Raw genomic sequence first — 18,842 nt, 5'->3', positions numbered from 1 at the left:
TGGTACAGAGGTCTTATTTCTCTAGTTGTATTGGGAGGTGTGCAGATCTGACAATATGGCAGTGACTGTGATGAGGTTAATGTTTCCTAAAGTAGGGGTTGGAGAGGACCTTGGGTCTTGACATCAAACTTGTCAGGCAGTTTTAGGAAAATGGAAACTAGATTTAAAATACTTTCAGGGTTTTGCTTGGATGAGAGGTGGAAGGCTTGAAGACCAGAGGCAAACTATCCATGCACAAGGAGACCAGTAACCAGGTCATTTCAGCCCCAGTATAGGGATAGATGCAGGGGAACAGCCAGGTTGAGGCTCCTGGGTTACAGAGCAGGTGTCAAGAGAACAGGCTGCCCTTTGCCTCCTCAGTTTACCACCTTGCTTCCCTTTCTCACTCCAGGAGCATAGCAGCCTCTGATTCCAAGAAGGTGTTTTGCTAAGGTAGAATAAGTACCTGCACTATTCAGGTATCAGGCCTTGGTATCATAACTTAACTGTTTCTAGCTCTTCAGGTCTAATCCAGACACCAAGAGGGCTGGAAGAGGGTTTTTTAGAACTTCCTGCTTCTGCCAAGGGTCTCACCATGGGTGTTTAGTGCCTGGCCTTGCCTGCCCTGCCCTGGAATCACTGCCCAGAGTCTGTGGGGATGGATATTTTCCAGCCGTCCATCCTGGAGTCTGTAACATTGTCATCACTCTGCAGGTCTCCAGCTCATTAATGGCCTTGTGCAGATTCATGGCTTGCTTCTGTCTTGTGTTGCAGAGCTGGGCGGGTGGAGCACATGCGCACAGACCGCAGGCTACAGAGCCTCCTGCAGACACAGAGGGAGCTGATGGGCAAGGAGCTGTGCTTGTACAGTAAGTGGAGAGGCATCTGGCAGCTTCATCAGGTTGCCAAATGGCTCCCAAGGGACAGACAAACATACAGCAGTGCTGGGTCCACCCCTGGCTGTCAGACCCAATGCCCTATAACCAAACAAGTTCAGCACACATGGCATGCCCATATGAGATCTCATGGAAGAATGAAAGGGTGGAAAGGAGGGAACTGGTTAAATCGGAATACTAAAGCAAAAAATGGAATCCAGGCTCTAAAGTTGAGAGCAGTATTTCAGATTTGCATGTGGAGGCTGGGGACTGCTTTAGGGATATGAGGGCTTGAGCAGGAGCTGCACCAAGAACTTATCTGAGCAGAGTTTGTCCCTCCAGGATTGTCACAGCCTGAAAATCCTGTCATTCCTGTGCTTCCTGGAATACTTGATTGTAGTTTCAGCCACACCCAAGCTGGTACTTTAGTGCTGGAAGTCAAGGTGAAATCCTGAGAGCTCTGGGCCATGTGGTGTTCTGTACTACCTAGATCCCCTCACTACTCCTTCCTGCATCCATGCATGGCTGGCCAGGTTTTGCCCCACCACAATGCCCTAGTGTGTGAGTGATGGTACCTGGGTGGCTGTTTCCTGCTCTGATGCCTGGGGAAGCTACATGATGGCAGATGGCTACTCATCCCTGCTCTTGGGCTCTCCTACAATAGGTGTTCTTCTGGCTTTCAGCACTGTCTCTTGTGTTGGTCTGTGGGGGAGGGAGGATGATTGGGAGTCTCTGCAGGGTAATAACTGACTGCTCTGACTAGGCCCAGAAACTGGATATGGATTTGCCTGCGATAGAGGGTGCTCACTGCTCTGGCTAATGTGTTTTGTATCCAGTTGGGATCAACACCTTTGACTATCTGGGCAGCATCCTGAGCTACGTGGTGATTGCCGTTCCTATCTTCAGTGGTGTATATGGAGACCTGACTCCAACAGAACTGAGCAGCCTAGTCAGCAAGGTGAGCACAGTATAATCTCTGAGGGCAGGGCCCACATTGGGTCACAAGCACCCAGAGAAAAGTAGCACAGACTGGCCAGATCATGAGGCTCGGTGGGGCTGAGTACAGTCAAGTAATATCTGGAAGGGGTGGGAGTCCTGTCTGCTGGCACTGAGAGCAGAGCAAGCAGCACACAGTGGGAGGGCAGGGCCTGGAGACAGAAAAAATGTGGGCAACCCTCAGGAGTCCTGGCTGAATGCAGATAGTCTCCTGAAATTTTCTTACAAGAAGGAGAGAGGGGACCCTGAGCCAGCAAACTTTTAGATGTGTGATTTAACCTGAGGCATGTGAGCAGCATCAAGGAGTTTGTGCATCTCTGGAGGGTTAGTTTTGTGACTACCTGTATACCAGCTTGGAACTTCCTGCTTTGAATGAAAAGCCAGGTTCTGCTGAGCTAGTAAGCACCAGACTGGGGCTCACACAGTCAAGTTCAATTCCTGCTGATTGAACAAACCACAGCAGCTGTGGAGGAACAACTGGCACACACACACTTCAAGAGGGATGTGGACAACATGGAGCGGATCCAGAGGAGGGCCACTCGCATGATCGGGGGCAGCAGGGCGGCAGGCCCTATGAGGAGAGGCTACGGGACCTGAACCTGTTCAGCCTCCACAAGAGAAGGCTGAGGGGGGATCTAGTGGCCTGTTACAAACTAGTCAGAGGGGATCAGCAGGCACTGGGGAAGTCCCTGTTCCCCCGAGCACTGCCAGGAGTGACCAGGAATAACGGTCACAAGCTGGCAGAGGGAAGATTTAGGCTAGATATCAGGAGGCGCTACTTCACGGTCAGGGCGGCTAGGATCTAGAACCAACTTCCAAGAGAAGTGGTGCTGGCTCCTACCCTGGGGGTCTTTAAGAGGAGGCTAGCTGTACACCTTGCTAGGGTCATTTGACCCCAGTACTCTTTTCTGCCATGGCAGGGGGTCAGACTCAATGATCTGCTCAGGTCCCTTCCGACCCTAGAAACTATGAAACAGCAGCTACCCCCCTTGACCAGATTTTGTGTTCTGTATATGTTCCTGTGTTTGTACTGGCTAGAAACCTGAACTCTCCTATGCATTCGTTGCTTTACTAAAACCCTAGAGAGGGCCCTCCAGAACCTGACATGTTTCCAGCTGGTCAAAACCTGCTTGAGGCTGGTAATGTGTTTAAAATAGTCCACCCAGAATTCCAGGCTGCAAAGCAAACAGAGCTGTCAGAGCAGCAGCTGTCTCCCAGGGCAGCGGCTGGGAGTTGGTCATCATGAATCCTGGAAAGGGCACTGACCCCAGCACTGGCAGGGGTCACAGTATTGCCTGACAGGACTTAACAGGACTTAAGGATGGACTAGCTGTAAACAGCTGTAGCTTGTTTATCCACCTTCTTTGGTAGCTCTGTGGGACAGGATTCTTTGCATTTTAGACAGCACTGAGCTCATGACTTATACTAACAATCAGAGCTCAATGCTGTCTAAGATGCACATGCTTTCATTTAAAGGTTGTAAAGGCCTTGACTCTTCCGGTACTGGCTGGTTCTTGAGAGCTGGGATTGTTACAGGGTCAGGTGGGAAGTGCTAGTCCACATGTAAGAAGTTTTTTTGGAAGATGCAAAGTGATCCCCAGGACCTTCTCTTCCCTGACTTCTACCTCTGTGCTGGTCACTGCATTCCCTCTGCGTTTGCAATAAGCTGATTTTGTTCTGCAGTCTAAGGGCAGTGGGCTGGAGGGGGTAGGTGGAGGATGCCAGAGGTTCCTGGGCTGAAGTAGGGAGAGCTCTTCTCACGTTTTGGAATATGCTGCTCCCTTCATGGTCATCTTTCCTGTATTGGGTCATCTCTTCTGGAGCCTGACTGACCATCGAGTCCTACTTCTGTACCTTCTTGTGGCTGCTTCCCATGCCTGAGCATGGACTCCATCACTGCTTGCTGGTGGTGGAAGGTAGGCACAGCAGCTTCCACCCTGGTCACTGCTGCCTGAGCTCTGTGCTACCTTGGGTGTGTGTTTCTTCCACAGAACGCCTTTGTTTCCATCTACCTCATCAGCTGCTTCAGCCAGCTCATTGACCTCTCCACCACTGTGTCTGATGTGGCTGGCTACACGCACAGGTGAGACTTGCCTTCCCTTGACCCCCCCTTTGCCAGCTGCTGACCAGAAGGGAAAGAGAGCTCGACGCAGTGTGGTCCCCATTTTCAAAAAGGGGAGGAAGGAGGACCTGGGAAACTACAGCCCCATTAGTCTTACTGTGGTCCTAGAGAAGCTCTTTGAGAAAATTACCCAGGAACACATCTGCGAGGGACCAGCAGGGGAGATTATGTTTAGGGGCAACCAACATGGGTTCATTAGGGGAGGGTCCTGTCAGACCAACCTGGTGGTCTTCTGCAACCAGGTCACAAAATCCTTGGATTCAGGTGTCGAAGTGGACGTAATCTTTTCAAGACTTTAGGAAGGCCTTTGACACAGTCTCTCACCCCATTCTCGTTTAAAAAATTAGGCGACTGTGGCGTTGATGCCTATACAGTCAGATGGGTCACCAATTGGCTGGAGGGCTGCACCCAGAGAGTGGTGGTGGACAGGTCTTATTTGACCTGGAGGGATGTGGGCAGTGGGGTCCCCCAGGGCTCAGTCATTGGGCCTGCACTATTTAACATCTTCATCAGTGTCTTGGACAAGGGGGTGAAAAGCACCTTGTTCAAATTCATGGATGACACTAAGACGTGGGGAGAAGTGGGCACACTAGAAGGGAAGGACAGGCTACAACTAGATCTGGACAGGTTACAGGGGTGGGCAGATGAGAACAAGATGGGATTCAATACTGACAAGTGCAGGGTACTGCACCTAGGGAGAGAGAACCAGCAGCGTACATACAGACTGGGGAAACTCCCTTCCCATCAGCACAGAGGCAGAAAAGGATCTTGGAGTCGTCATTGATTCCAAGATGAACATGGGCTGCCAATGTGAGGAAGTGGTCAGTAAGGCTAACTGCACCTTTGTCATGCATCCACAGATGCATCACGAGCAGGTCCAAGGAGGTGATCCTCCCCCTCTATGCAACATTGGTCAGGCCACAGCTGGAGTACTGCATCCAGTTCTGGACACTGCATTCAGGAGGGATGTGGACAGCATTGAGAGGGTCCAAAGGAGGGCCACTCACATGGTCAGGGTGCAGCAGGGCAAGCCTTATGAGGAGAGGCTACGGGACCTGAACCTGTTCAGCCTCCTCAAGAGAAGGCTGAGAGGGGATCTAGTGACTGTCTATAAACTTAGAAGGGGGGACCAGCGAGCCGTGGGAAAGTCTTTGTTCCCCTGAGCACTGCCAGGATTAATTAGGAATAACAGCCACAAGTTGACTGAGAGTAGGTTCAGGCTAGACATCAGGAGGCACTACTTCACAGTCAGGGCAGCTAGGATCTGGAACCAACTTTCAAAGGAAGTGGTGCTCACTCCTACCATGAGGGTCTTCAAAAGGCGCCTATATAGACACCTAGCTGAGATTGTCTGACCCCAGTACTCTATCCTGCCATGGCAGGGGTTGGACTTGATCTGCTCAGGTCCCTTCTGACCCTACCTACTATGAAACTCCAGTGCAGAGCAGCAGGGAGGGTCCTGATCTGGGGTTCTGCATGGGAGGGAAGTACTTTTCCAAGGCAGGGTTCCCCTGTAGAAAGGAAATCACTAGTCTGGGGTTGCCTCATGCCCCAGGTTGGCATACTTGTTGCTGGCACTCAATGGCCCCAACCCTGATTTGTGCCAGATGTGGAACATGCTCCTAACCCTACGCAGTCTGTGGTCTTGAGACCTCATCTTTGAGCATCACCACCCTGGGCTCTTGTCTGCTGAGGTCATTTTGGAATAGAGGTGGGCTGGGATGGCAATTGCTGAGGTGGGGATTCCAGTCACAGACAGGAGCCACTGAGCTACCACTGCCACTGGTGCCCATGCCCTGCAGGCCAGGAGAAGACACTAAAGCAGCCATGCCTTTTCCCCAGCATTCCACCTGAATGGTTCCAAAGCTAGCTGCTTCTTAGGAGGATACTGTTATTTTTAAAAACTTCCCCAGCTTCCCTAACCACTTCCTTCCCTAAGCCAGCACCAAAACATGTCTTGTTGCTTACCTTGGTAGATCTGTGGGACAGGATTCTTTGCATCTTAGACAGCACTGAGCTCATGACTCATACTAACAATCAGAGCTCAGTGAAAGCAGAAGCTGAGCCAGGGAAAGGGAGCTGGTATTAGTCTTCTTTTCAGCTCTGACTGGTTTACAGGATTGGGGAGCTGCAGGAGACCCTGCTGAATCTCTCTAGGAAATGGAAGGATCACTGTTTGGAAGCCAAAAGCAGCTGGGACTTGGACAAGTGGGGCTTGGACAGGTGAGTATCTGTGGCCGGTACTGACTGTGGCATGGCAGCTGGCGGACTGTGTGGCTGTGTTCCCAGGCTGTGGGGAAAGTCTGACAAGTTCTCTGGCATCTTGTACCTCCTGGTGGGCAAGGCAGGATTTCCTCCTTCAGCTACAGTCCAGGAATCTCTTCTCCAAGCTATTCCCCTAGTTACTCTTAAACTAGGCTCGTCGGGGGAGGGGGAAGATGAGGGCGGAGGAGATGATGAACTACCAGGCCCAGCAACAGCCAGCGAGCCCAGACCAATGGTCAAAAGGGAGAAACAGGTAAGTGATGGGGGACGGGGCATTGCTGAGACTAGGGGGTCAGTGGGCACAACCGTTGGAGGCCTCAAATGCCTCTACACGAATGCTCGAAGTATGGGGAAGAAGCAGGAGGAACTCACCCTCCTCCTAGCTGTCACCAGCCCTGACATAGTAGGGATCACAGAAACGTGGTGGGACTCATCGCATGACTGGGTGGTGAGTGTCAAAGGCTATAGGCTGTACAGGAGGGACAGGATAGGAAGGAAAGGTGGAGGAGTAGCACTCTACATCAAGGAGGAATATACTTCCTCGTTAATTAGCAAAGGGGTAGAGGGGGGGCACTCTGAGGTGCTCTGGGTTAGAGTAAAAGGCAGTCCAGGGGAGAGAGACTTAACGGTGGGAGTCTACTATAGACCTCCCAACCAGGGAGAAGAGCTCGACCAGGAATTCTTAGGTCAGCTCACAGAGGCAGTGAGGGCTAAGGATGTGGTCATCATGGGGGACCTGAACTTCCCAGACATCTGCTGGGAGGAGCAGTCAGCCAAGTCTGATCGCTCACGTCGGTTCTTAGCCAGAGTGCAGGACCTCCATCTAACCCAGGAGGTGCACAGTCCCACCAGGGGAGACGCCTTGGTGGACCTGGTGCTGGCCACGGGTGATGACCTGGTGAGGGGGCTGCGGGTGATGGGCCACCTGGGAGACAGTGATCATCGCTTGCTGGAATTCACCATCCAGCGTAAGGTGGCAAAGGGCTGCAGCAAGGCAACAGCCCTAGACTTTAGGAGGGCTGACTTCAACAAGCTAAGGAGGATCGTTGGGGAAGCGCTGAGGACCCAGAGGGGAAGGGAATCAGATGTCGAAGGTGAGTGGTTGCTCCTTAAGGAGACGATCCTCCATGCCCAAAGGGAGGTAATCCCAACAAGGGTCAAAGGGAGCAGGAGGGCACATAAACCCCCATGGCTCACTAAGAGCATCCGGGAATGTCTCCTTGCTAAAAGGGAGGCATATACCCAATGGAGAGATGGGGTCATCACCAAGAAGGACTATGTTACAGTCGCCCGAGGATGTAGGGGGGCAGTCAGGAGGGCCAGGGCAGAGATGGAGATAGGACTAGCTTCCCGGATTAAGGACAGTAAGAAGTCCTTCTTCAAATACATAGTGGGTAAAAAGAGGGTCCCGGGTAATGTGGGGCCCCTGCAGGACACGATGGGCAACTTAGTCATCACGCCAGATGACAAAGCTAACATATTTAACGATTTCTTTGCCTCTGTCTTCCTAAGTAGGGACCAGTTCAGCCACCTCCCTGCTGGGCCCCCCTCGGGCCCCGGGACAGACACGCCTGGGCCAGGGGTTAGCGAGGAGTTAGTTAGGGTACTTCTGGAGAGGCTGGACGTGTTCAAGTCCGCTGGTCCGGACGATCTTCACCCTAGGGTTCTACAGGAACTGGCCGAGGTCATTGCGGGACCCCTGGCGCGGCTCTATGAGCACTCGTGGTGCTCTGGCGAGGTGCCGGAGGACTGGAAAAGGGCCAATGTGGTCCCTATCTTCAAAAAGGGAAAAAAAGAGGACCCGGGAAATTACAGGCCAGTTAGTCTTACCTCAATCCCGGGTAAGCTCTTTGAAAAAATTATCCTGGCACACATCCAGGAGGGCCTTGCGGGGGAATGCATGCTCAGGGGCAACCAGCATGGGTTCATCAGTGGCAGGTCTTGTCAGACCAACCTGGTGGCCTTTTACGATCAGGTCACCAAATCATTAGACGCAGGGGTTGCTGTGGATGTAGTCTTTCTGGACTTCCGGAAGGCTTTCGACACTGTCTCTCACCCTGTCCTCATCAAAAAGCTGGGAGACTGTGGTGTCGATGCCCACACGGTCAAATGGGTCGCCAACTGGTTGGAGGGCCGCACCCAGAGGGTGGTAGTGGATGGGTTCTTCTTGACCTGGAAGGACGTGGGCAGTGGGGTTCCGCAGGGCTCGGTCCTCGGGCCCGCACTGTTCAACATCTTCATCAGTGACTTGGATGACGGGGTAGAAAGCACCCTGTTCAAGTTTGCTCATGACACTAAGATGTGGGGGGATGTGGGTGCACTAGAAGGGTGCAATAGGCTACAAGCTGACCTTGACAGGTTGCAACGGTGGGCGGATGAGAATAGGATGGGGTTTAACACTGATAAGTGCAAGGTGTTGCGCATGGGGAGGAAGAACCGGCACCACACTTACAGGTTGGGGAACTCCCCTCTTGCCAGCACGGAGACGGAAAAGGATCTTGGAGTCGTCATTGACTCCACGATGAACATGGGCCGGCAGTGTGGGGAGGCAGTCAAGAAGGCCAACCGTACCCTGTCATGCATCCACAGAGGCATCTCGAGCAGGTCCAGGGAGGTGATCCTCCCCCTCTATGCGGCACTGGTCAGGCCGCAGCTGGAGTACTGCGTCCAGTTCTGGGCGCCACACTTCAAGAGGGACGTGGACGATATGGAAAGAGTTCAGAGGAGGGCCACTCGCATGATCAGGGGTCAGCAGGGCAGGCCTTATGAGGAGAGGCTACGGGACCTGAACCTGTTTAGCCTCCACAAGAGAAGGTTAAGGGGGGACCTTGTGGCCTGCTACAAACTGGTCAGGGGGGATCAGCAGGTATTGGGGGAGTCCCTGTTCCCCCGTGCGCTGCCAGGAGTGACCAGGAATAACGGTCACAAGCTGGCGGAGGGTAAGTTTAGATTAGATATTAGGAGGCGCTACTTCACAGTCAGGGCGGCTAGGGCCTGGAACCAGCTTCCAGGGGAAGTGGTGCAGGCTCCTAGCCTGGGGATTTTTAAAAGGAAGTTAGATGAGCACCTTGCCGGGGTCATCTGACCCCGGTGCTCTTTCCTGCCAAGGCAGGGGGTCGGACTAGATGATCTACCTAGGTCCCTTCCGACTCTAGCTACTATGAAACTATGAAACTCTAAGAAGGGGTTCTGCTCCCTGCATGCTGGAGAGATTAGTGCAGGTTGAACCACCACTGTCACCAAAACTTCCCTCAGGTGGTAGGTTTTACTCTGGGCCCTGGGGTTCTGTAGATTTATGTAGCCAGAAGAGGGCCAGATGCTGCTTGCCAGCTCCAAGGGTTAATAATAAAAGTCCTTTTTAAATGGTACGGAGTCACCAGGCTGTGGCCAGCTGGTGCTCACATTCCTATGGTCATCACCTCTGCTCCTGTCCACCTCCCATTGTTGATCTCCTGCTGTGTTCTGTTTAAGACCAGTCTGTAAGGTCCCTGGGGTCTGGACTAGGTCTTGTGTTTATGTAGTGATCTGCATAGTGGGTGCCTGACCCTGACTGGGAGCTGAGGACACTGCTGTAAAGGCTGATCTCTTCCTGTCCCCATTGGCGAGGTTTGTCCCTCACAATGTGTTCCCTGTTTTTTGTTGCATTTCAAGGTCTCTTGCAATAGGGCTCCCACCGCTTCCTTAATATATTGACCAATATGGGCTGTTTATACAGTATTCTTTTGCATGTATTTTTCCCATTTAGGCGGTGGATGGGGGCGGGGGGTGAAGCCAGTATTTGAAAGAGCGGAGACCTAAGCAGTGCAACTCTATATGGTCTACACTGTTTCATATATGTGGGCTTTGTTGCCAGCTGAGCAGGTGTGACCAGGCTCAGCAGGGAGCCAGTGTAGACATACCCCAAGAGGTCAGTCTTCTCACTGTTGCCTTCCAGTTAGCAGCTGCTATGGCAAGGAGCTTCCAAAAAAGGCAGGTGGAGATCATATTCTGGTGTTAAAGGGTTTATTCTAGTGGGATTTTATTCCCCCTCCAGCTGAATGCAGGGTTCCCAGGGATCTTGTGGGCTGGCTTAGGTGGCTCTTGGAGCCAGAACCGCTGCTGCATGTTGTGGGTTAGTGCCATGGTTCTGTCCTTGGTCACAAGTTGGTCTGTTGTTCTGTGGGGCAGCATACCACTGCAACTGGTTCTCTCTAGCCTTGCAAGTCAAGTCTTTTTTGGAGGTGTTCATAAGGTACCAGTCACCAGGATTTCCAGGCTCCCGGTTATGGTGTTGGGGAAGGCAGCTGCCACTTACCTTGAACTCTTCTCTCTTCCCTCGGTCTTGGTGGCTGGGCAGCAGCAGATCTGAAGAGGAGATGGTGCCAGAAGATACAGCTTTCCTCCTGGAGAGGGTTACGCTTGCAGTCCCATCCTCAGGCAGGCTGCTCATCAAAGACCTCAACTTAAGGATCTCGCAAGGGAACAACCTGCTGATCGTGGGGAACACTGGCACAGGGAAGACGTCTCTCCTCAGGGTCCTTAGTGGCCTTTGGGAAAGCACTCAGGGTAAGGGCTGTGACTCTCCAAAGCATTGCCCTGGACACAAGCTGGGGCTGTCCCAGGTAAGTCGGGAGTGAAGCTCAAGTCATGCAGTTCTGTGACAAGCAGTGCACATGTGTGAGTGCGGTCAGGGCTGCATTTGCTCTGTCTTCTCTCCTTGTGCTGTGCTCTGACCTTCTCATCTTTAGTGCACTGTGTTGCAGATCAGACCTCTGCTCCCCAGAAGCCTGGTCTCTGCCTGGTGCCTGTGTCCTGCTGTTTCAGGCCTGTGCACTGAAGATGGGATAGGAGAGGAAGTGAGGGGATGGGGATTTGGGCTTGTACTTGGTATTGACAAGACTCTGTCTCTTGGATTTGTGCAGGGAGCGTCTCTACGTTGACGTGCTTCGGCCCCCATGGGGTGGTGTTCCTGCCGCAGAGGCCTTTCTTCACTGATGGAACCCTGAGGGAGCAGGTGAGTCCCTGCCTCTGCCTGGCTGTCACAGGGGGGCCTGGGCTCTTTCAGCCTATTTGACATTCAGCCACACAAACACACTGGTGACTCTTGCAGTCCTCAGGCTTGGGACAGGCCAGGCCAGGCAGCTCTGATGTCAGGGACCTGTATGCTGCTTAAAGGCCTGTAGGGGAGTGTTCAGGTGTGACTGCTTCCCTCCTTACTGGCTCTCCCTAGGTGTTAGAGTCTGTGTATGTGTTTGGGATGAATTCTCACATCCAGCTTCCTCTGATGTGGGGTGTCTTTGGTTTATTTAACCAGGTGATTTATCCTTTAAAGGAGATTTATCCGCTTTCGGGTGAGTAGAATTCACTGAAGTATCTAACAAGTGATCTGGTTTTCCATTCACCTCTATTCCTTTAATTCTTCCCTTCAAGTTATGCTCTAATTGGAGCTCAACCTGAGATGTGCACCTCAGAACTGGTTCAGGCATGTAGGAGTTAAACTTCTAGAGCGACTCCATTAAAAACTAAGCTAGGGGAAGTAGCAGATGCTCCTCCCCCTCCCAATGGCCCCTCTTTAGAGCTATGACTTTAGGCATGGTGTTGCTCCTGCTGCTCTGGATATAGTGGTAATAGTCTTTGTCCTCTAGGGTCTGCAGATGATGAGAGAATCCTGAGGTTCCTGGAGCTGGCTGGGCTGGTGAGTCATTAAGGGAGCTGATTGGAGCCTAGTGGGGTTGCTCCATCTCTGTCTGACTGTGGGGACACTGTGGTGTCTGGTGTATCTCAGCCTGGTGGCACTATACAAGGATATACAGGTCCCACTGAGCAGAGTTGCTGTCCCTAATCAGGACAGAACCCTCCCTTAGAAATCAGCAGATTAAGCACAGTGCTGGAGAGTGCTGCTGAGGAGGTGGAGATGTGTCAAGGACAGGGGTGACCTGGACGTGAAAGACAGGTGTTGCTGGGTGAAAGTGATAGATGGGGATTGTAGCCTGAGGGAGGTGACTTTAGCCAAAGGAAAGCAGGGGCTGGCAGTGGGAAGAGGAGAGCAGGAGGGTGGAAGGGAGATATGTTCAGGACTGTTTTGTGCTCTCTCCTGTCTGTGCATCTACAGTCTGACTTACTAGCAAGGACAGGAGGTCTGGACCAGCAGGTGGATTGGAACTGGTAAAGCTGCTACATTATCTACAAGTGGGTTTGTGTAGGTCTTGGTGGTGGTGTGGATGAGTCCTAAGCTCCCATATACACTTGGTTCACAAATGGCATTTTTCTCTGCCTCCATTGAGGCAAAGGAGAGATGAACAGTACTGGGGAACAAAGATGTCAGCTCAGTATTGTGGGTCAGGACCTGCATCCCCTGCTGTTATGTTAAAGGTGGATAGTCCCATGTGTGTTCAGTTCCCTCCAAGGTGATCTAACATCCCTGGGGCTGCAGAGCCACTCCTGAGTTCTGGGCCTAGTAGCTCTGGATGCTGTGCTGGGGAGGGGAGATAACTTTGAGCCTGCTTCTCTGAAGAGGTGCTCTCATAATTCTCCACTGCTGATTGGTGGTAATTCTGGTTCTTGGTCTTGCTGCAGGTATGATATCCTGTCCCCAGGGGAGATGCAGAGACTCTCATTCACCCGACTCTTCTATCTCCAGCCCAGATATGCAGGTGAGTAGTTCCAGGCTGGAGAAGAGCAGGACCCTTCATGGCCCTGGAGGAGTGAAGTGGCGGAGGCTGTCTACAAAATTCCTTTTCCTTTGCTAGCAACATCCTGGATCCCTTGTGCCATCTGAGTCATGATTGAAGCAGGTTCTCAGAGAGACTGTTTTAAGTTTTAAATCAGCAGATCCTGATGCCCTTCACCCACGGGAGTTGACAGAGCTGGTGGGGGTCATTGCTGTGCCCTTGGTACGGCTGTACGAGTGATCAAGGTCCATGGGCCAGGTGCCCAGAGATTGGAAACTAGCTAATGTGGTCCCCATTTATAAGAAAGGGAGAAAGGAGGACACAGGAAACTATAGGCCCATAAGCCTCACATTGGTCTTGTGGAAAATCCTTGAAAAAATTATCAAGCATCACGTCTGTGAGGGGCCAGCAGGGGAGTTCATGCCCAGGGAAAATCAACATGGGTTCATTCAAAGGCAGGTCCTGCCAGACCAACCAGATGGCCTTTTATGACCAGGTAACTAAATCCCTGGATGATGATGGTGTCACCGTGGACGTAGTCTTTCTGGACTTTAAGTAAAGTCCTTTGACACTGTCTCTCACTCCATTCTCATTAATGAATTGAGCAACTGTGGCATTGATGCCTACACAGTTGGATGGGTCAAAAACTGGCTGATGGGGTGCACCCAGGGAGTGGTGGTGGATGGATCATACTCAGCCTGGTGGGATGTGAATAGTGGGGTCCCCCAGGGCTCAGTCCTGGGGCCTACACTATTCAACATCTTCATCAGCGACTTGGACGAGGGGGCGGAAAACATGTTGTCCAAGTTTGCCGATGACACCAAGATCTGGGGAGAGAGGTAGGCACACTTGAAGGGAGAAAGAGCCTGCAATTAGATTTAGACAGACTGCAGAAGTGGGCAGATGGTAACAGTATGGGGTTCAATGTAGATAAATGCAGGGTGCTGCACCTGGGGAGAAGGAATCCACAGCATACATATAGGCTGGGGAGCTCTCCCCTTGTGAGCACAGAGGTGGAATGGGATCTTGGAGTCATAATTGACTCCAAGATGAACATGAGCTGCCAATGCCAGACTGCAGCCAGCAAAGCCAACCGCACCTCGTCATGCATCCAAAGATGCATCTCAAGCTAGTCCAGAGAGGTGATACTCACCCTCTACGCGACATTGATCAGGCCACAACTAGAGTACTGCGTCCAGTTCTGGGCACCGCACTTTAAGAAGGATGTGGCCTGCCTTGAGAGGGTTCAGAGGAGGGCCACTTGCTTGGTTGGAGGGCAGGCCCTGTGAGGAGAGGGTGAGAGACCTGAATCTGTTCAGCCTCAGCAAGCGGAGGCTGAGGGGGGATTTGGTGGCTGCCTACAAACTAATTAGGGGAGATCAGCAGCAAATAGAAAGGGCCCTATTCCCCACCAGCAGCACCTGGGGTGATGAGGAACAATGGCCAGAAGCTGCTAGAGAATAAGTTCAGGTTAGAGATTAGGAGGCGCTATTTCACTGTTAGGGTGGCTAGGGTCTGGAACCTACTTCCTAGAGAAGTGGTCCTCGCTCTTATCATGGGTAAATTTAAAAAAAAGGTTGGACAAACACCTGTCTGGAGTCATGTGATCCCAGTGTGTGCTCCTACCAGTGGCAGGGGGTCAGACTAGATGATCTGTTCAGATCCCTTCTGACCCCAAACTACTATGAAACTATGAATAAATTAAGGGTGTTTGGGGGGGGGGGGGGGTGCATGCACATTTCCTCACAAAAGGAAATTTGAAGTGAAATTTTTTGCCCTAGGTCTAACTATGCCTTGTAACTCTCTGTGCCCAGGAGATGCCCCATGAATACACATAAATCTCAATGTGTTGTTCATTTATAGTCCCATAAACTTTCATAGAGCTGCCAGACCAAAAAGTAGCAAATACCTCCCCTGTTAGACACAGAAGAGCAATAAAGGACAAATTAAGGGGCAGGAGAACCTGGTCTACCGCTGGAAGTGCTGTCTACATATGGGTCAGTAGTACTTTTCCACAAATGTATTAAAATATCTGGCTGTGATCAATGACTGCTTCTGCCCCCCTAAGCTCATCAGGACTGCATGTCTCTGTGGGCCCCTCTACACACACAGGTAAAGGCATGATAGGATCTATTGTGCAGTCCACACAATGACACCTGCCATGCTACATGTGCATGGCAGAAGGCACAATTGTGGGATCATGCATTGGAGCCCATTGCACTTCATTGCTGGTGCAAGGGGAGCCTAGGATCATGATCCCAGGTCCCCCTTATGCCAGCTCCCGTGGCTATGAGTCCTGCAGTTGTCAGGGCTCACAGCAGGGCAGCACGGGGCATGCTGCTGCTGCTGTGAGCCCCACATCTCAGGTGGCTCCGAGCAGTGGTGGGGCTGTTCTCACTATGAGCCCTGCAGCCAAGGAGGCTCACACAGGGGCCAGTGTTCTCCCTACTGCAAGCCCTACCGCTGACAGCACTGCCACCACTGCAAGGCTTGTCATCTGTGAGGCTGGCAGTGAGTACTGCTCCCCTGTGGCTGGGGGCCTTTCAGTTGATGGGGCTCCCAGCCACAGGGGGAGCCCTTGCCCACACGTTTGATTAACGGTGTAATTAGAACAAGCTACAAAGTTATTACACATTTTTTTGTGGCATAACTTTGCAGCTTATTGCTTATTTTATCACACCATTAATTGGTTGAACGTGTAATCGGGTCACAACTTAAGGCATGATTACCTGGTTAATCGTGCCTTAAGTCTAATGTGTAGAGGGGGCCTGCATTACTGTTCATGAAGCACTTGGTTACTGTGGAGGGGAGCACCACGAAACAATTAATTTCCTCCTGGACTTTTCCCTCTGCAGAGAGAGATTTGAGTAGTGTACAGTAATTCAGGCCTGAGGCAACATGTTAAACAATGAGGCAAGAACACAACCTTGAATAGTAGCTCAATAAATAGCGTAATCCACCCTGAATGAGGCAGGGTCCTGTGGAGAAAAATAGCTTGTAGCTGAACAGCATGTCCTAACGTATACTATACCAGAGGACTGAATGTAAATTCCACAGGCCAGCTTAATTCTGCCATATCCTAGCTTTAAGTACTGGGTGTTGCAACCTTTAACGATGTTCTTTAGCAGATTTTGATGTGCAGTGTGGGAAGTAAGTTGTGCGTAATTCTTTGTTCTGTGCTTATATGGAACCAAAATAGCTCTGGATAATTACAGTGTTGGGCGTCTTTGAAGTTGCACAAATTACAGCCTTTTCTCTAATCCACAGCAAAATTGTAGTCAGGAAGAAAGTGTCTGTGACCTTTCCACCAGATTGACTTCCCTACCAAGGCTAAAACTCCCACGTTTATTATTTGAAAGTAACACCTGGTAGAGTAGCATGTTGTACTTTGGCAGCATGCATAGCTGTGACCTATATTTGAGGGAAGGCTTAGGTGGAGGGAGTGAAGGGTGTTCAGTAGAGGGACTAGGGGAAGAGACTGTGGGTGGAGAGTAATCTCATCTTCAGCTTTGTCTTATGCTGCCTGTTTGCCAATGAATTTCTTTTGGTTTCTATATATTTTTAGCAAAAGTCTCCCAAAGTTCAGCCTGGCCTGTCAGTGAAACCGATAGCCCCACTTAGTACAACTTCTCAAAGAGAAACATTTGAAAAATGCCCAAATCTATACTTGGGGAAATTAAACTCTTTCCCATGCTGATGGCTGTTACAACCACAGGCTCCATATTCTATAGTGTCCTGGGGCCCATCCTTTAGCTGTTGAATAGTGCTTTGGGATCTGAGCTTGCACTGAATATGATTCTAGCCCAAATAGCTGTGAAGATAAACTTAAAAATATAACATTTAAAACATTCAGTTGCACCTTTGTCAGCCAATAGCCTGAACCAGTGGCTCTGCCCCATTTATTGTCTTGGTGTCAGCTGTGAAATCCCCAGAAATGCATTTAAATGGCAGCCTAGTTGACTCTTCAGATGGATGTTTCTGTTAAAATGACCAGCACTGAAAGTACTTACATCAGAGTCTCTGACTGTGTCTAATCTAGCTGCCAGTACCTGTAGTGTTTTCCCTGCAGCTTCTGTAACTTCAGGTTTGTCATGTTAGTGCAGAAATCTTTGGCCTATTGAAAACTGAAAATTATAGAGCAGTGTAAAATGAACTCAGTTCAGTATCTAAGCAAGTGTCTGGGAGCTCCAGGATGGAGCCATCCATTAAAAATCCTCCATTTTTTAAAATTTAAAGGCAGCTACTGCAGTTTCCAGTGTGCTGCCAAATCCAGAGATCTTGCCAATAGAATTGAGGTTCAGCTTGTAGTAGAAGTGGATAGGGATGGGTTCTACCTTCCCCAGGGTTTGCAGCCTGGGAGGCCCTTTCCCAGGTCACCTTGGTTTCAAGGTGTTTGAAATACAGACCCAATGGCTTCTGGTGCTCAACCCGTTCCCAAAGCACACCGAGTTTGGAGCACTCCTTTGCACCCTGATAGGTCTCTTCTCCCTTCAATATCACTCGGGCTCTCTGGCTCAGAAATCAATTGGACATATCTAGGGGGCAGCTGATAAGTTCCCTCAGCTGCTTCTGGGTTAAAAGAGAGGTGGCAGCTGGCTGTTGCAGAGGGGAATACATGAAATGAGCGGGGATCCCTCTGGAGGACCAAGATCTCTGCCTTGGTCCTCTTGTGCCTTTTGTAGTTTGCCTGTGAGCCCTCAGTGGGAGGTGCTGGCATTGAGAGCTCCATGCCATATTATAAGCCAGATGCTCATTTACCAGAGTCCTTATGGAAAGGAGCAGAAGTTGAAGGTTGGAGGGTGGGGAGGAGAGGTGTGATGACAGGTCCAATCAGCTACAGTCTTCTATGCTGATGGGACTTCCTGCTTTTTCTTTCAGTGTTGGATGAAGCCACCAGTGCCCTAACAGAAGAGGTGGAGCATGAGCTATACCGTACATGCATTCGTTTGGGCATGACCCTGATCAGTGTGGGACATCGTACCAGCCTGGAAAAGGTGAGGCAGATCCATTCCTCTCAGCCCTTGGGACAGCTGGCTCTTGGCCTACATGTGACTTGGGTCACAAAGGGCTGACAGATTCATCTTTTGGGAGTGGAAGATCAGGGGGTTGTACAATGAGGTGTGCATGTGAGAGACCTCTCTTCACCCTTTGAAACCATTGTGCTCATTTGTGCCTGCTCTTTGAATTGCAGTTTCACAGCTGGATCTTGAGACTCTGCGGAGGAGGAAGGTGGGAGCTAACAAAAAATGAGGGCACAAAGTGTCTCCCAGCCAACAAGGAATGCTGACAAAAATGCCAAAGCTTCCAGTGGCTCCGTTGCTCAGGAGAAGCAGAATCAACTTGCCTTTCAGCAGATAACCTGCTTGGTAGATGTGGAACTGCTGAGCTAGTGAGTCCTCCATAAGGAGGATGAAGGCTTCTGGAAATACCCTGAAGGAGCCAGAGCTGAGTTTTCTGCTTTGTCCAGTCTGCTTCTGGGGTGGAGAAGAGACTACTGCCTCAAGTCTTCTCCTGCAACTGGATTCCCATATCTTGCCTGCCAGTGTGGGTAGGGAAGGAACCCAATTTGTTTGCTTTGAGAGGAACTCAGGACCCTTACCCACTAGGTCCGTGGTGACAAAGTAGATGGCAGTCTCTGGTGCTGCATGGAAGCAGTTCACAGTACTTTCTGCTCTGGGCTGGCCCAAAGGGATCACAACCTTTGCTGAACCTCTTTAGCTGGACCTGAGGAATGAGCTCTGTGTCAGATGTGGTTACAGCCTCCCTTCCTGGATAGGCAGCTCTGTAGGGCAGGGCTCATTGTCACTGCTAAACCAGCAGTTGGTTATTCCAGTGGAAGCATAAAGAAAAGAAAAAGACTATGCATTTTTCTTCAGTACTGAAGCCATGTCACAAGTCAACTGAAATACTTTGTATTAAAACCTTAGTAGCCCAAGGGTTAAATGTGTCAGCGTT

At 50.9% G+C, this 18,842-nt stretch overlaps 1 protein-coding gene across 6 annotated transcripts in view; it reads left to right on the top strand.

Annotated features, from left to right (window-relative positions):
- The window catches only part of ABCD4 (ATP binding cassette subfamily D member 4), a 34,439-nt gene extending 15,615 nt beyond the window's left edge, over window positions 1-18,824 (top strand). For 4 of the 6 annotated variants that reach the window (XM_090033666.1, XM_090033667.1, XM_090033671.1 and 1 more), the window contains 12 exons: window positions 754-848; window positions 1,691-1,812; window positions 3,842-3,933; window positions 6,091-6,195; window positions 10,574-10,782; window positions 11,139-11,230; window positions 11,531-11,567; window positions 11,862-11,911; window positions 12,329-12,381; window positions 12,793-12,869; window positions 17,766-17,881; window positions 18,079-18,824. In XM_090033666.1, coding sequence (XP_089889792.1) covers window positions 754-848; window positions 1,691-1,812; window positions 3,842-3,933; window positions 6,091-6,195; window positions 10,574-10,782; window positions 11,139-11,230; window positions 11,531-11,567; window positions 11,862-11,911; window positions 12,329-12,381; window positions 12,793-12,869; window positions 17,766-17,881; window positions 18,079-18,174 — 1,144 coding nt within the window. In that variant the 3' untranslated portion in view covers window positions 18,175-18,824. Of the gene's footprint in view, window positions 1-753; window positions 849-1,690; window positions 1,813-3,841; window positions 3,934-6,090; window positions 6,196-10,573; window positions 10,783-11,138; window positions 11,231-11,530; window positions 11,568-11,861; window positions 11,912-12,328; window positions 12,382-12,792; window positions 12,870-17,765; window positions 17,882-18,078 lie in introns of those variants that run through there. The other 2 variants (XM_090033668.1, XR_016440341.1) reach the window with 2 other exon arrangements.
- The last annotated feature ends 18 nt before the right edge of the window (window positions 18,825-18,842 follow it).

Source organism: Crocodylus siamensis, chromosome 2 (assembly GCF_052110815.1).
Source record: "Crocodylus siamensis isolate JL-2025a chromosome 2, ASM5211081v1, whole genome shotgun sequence".
NCBI classification, from domain to species: Eukaryota; Metazoa; Chordata; order Crocodylia; family Crocodylidae; genus Crocodylus; species Crocodylus siamensis.
This window is presented reverse-complemented; position numbering and strand designations above follow the sequence as displayed.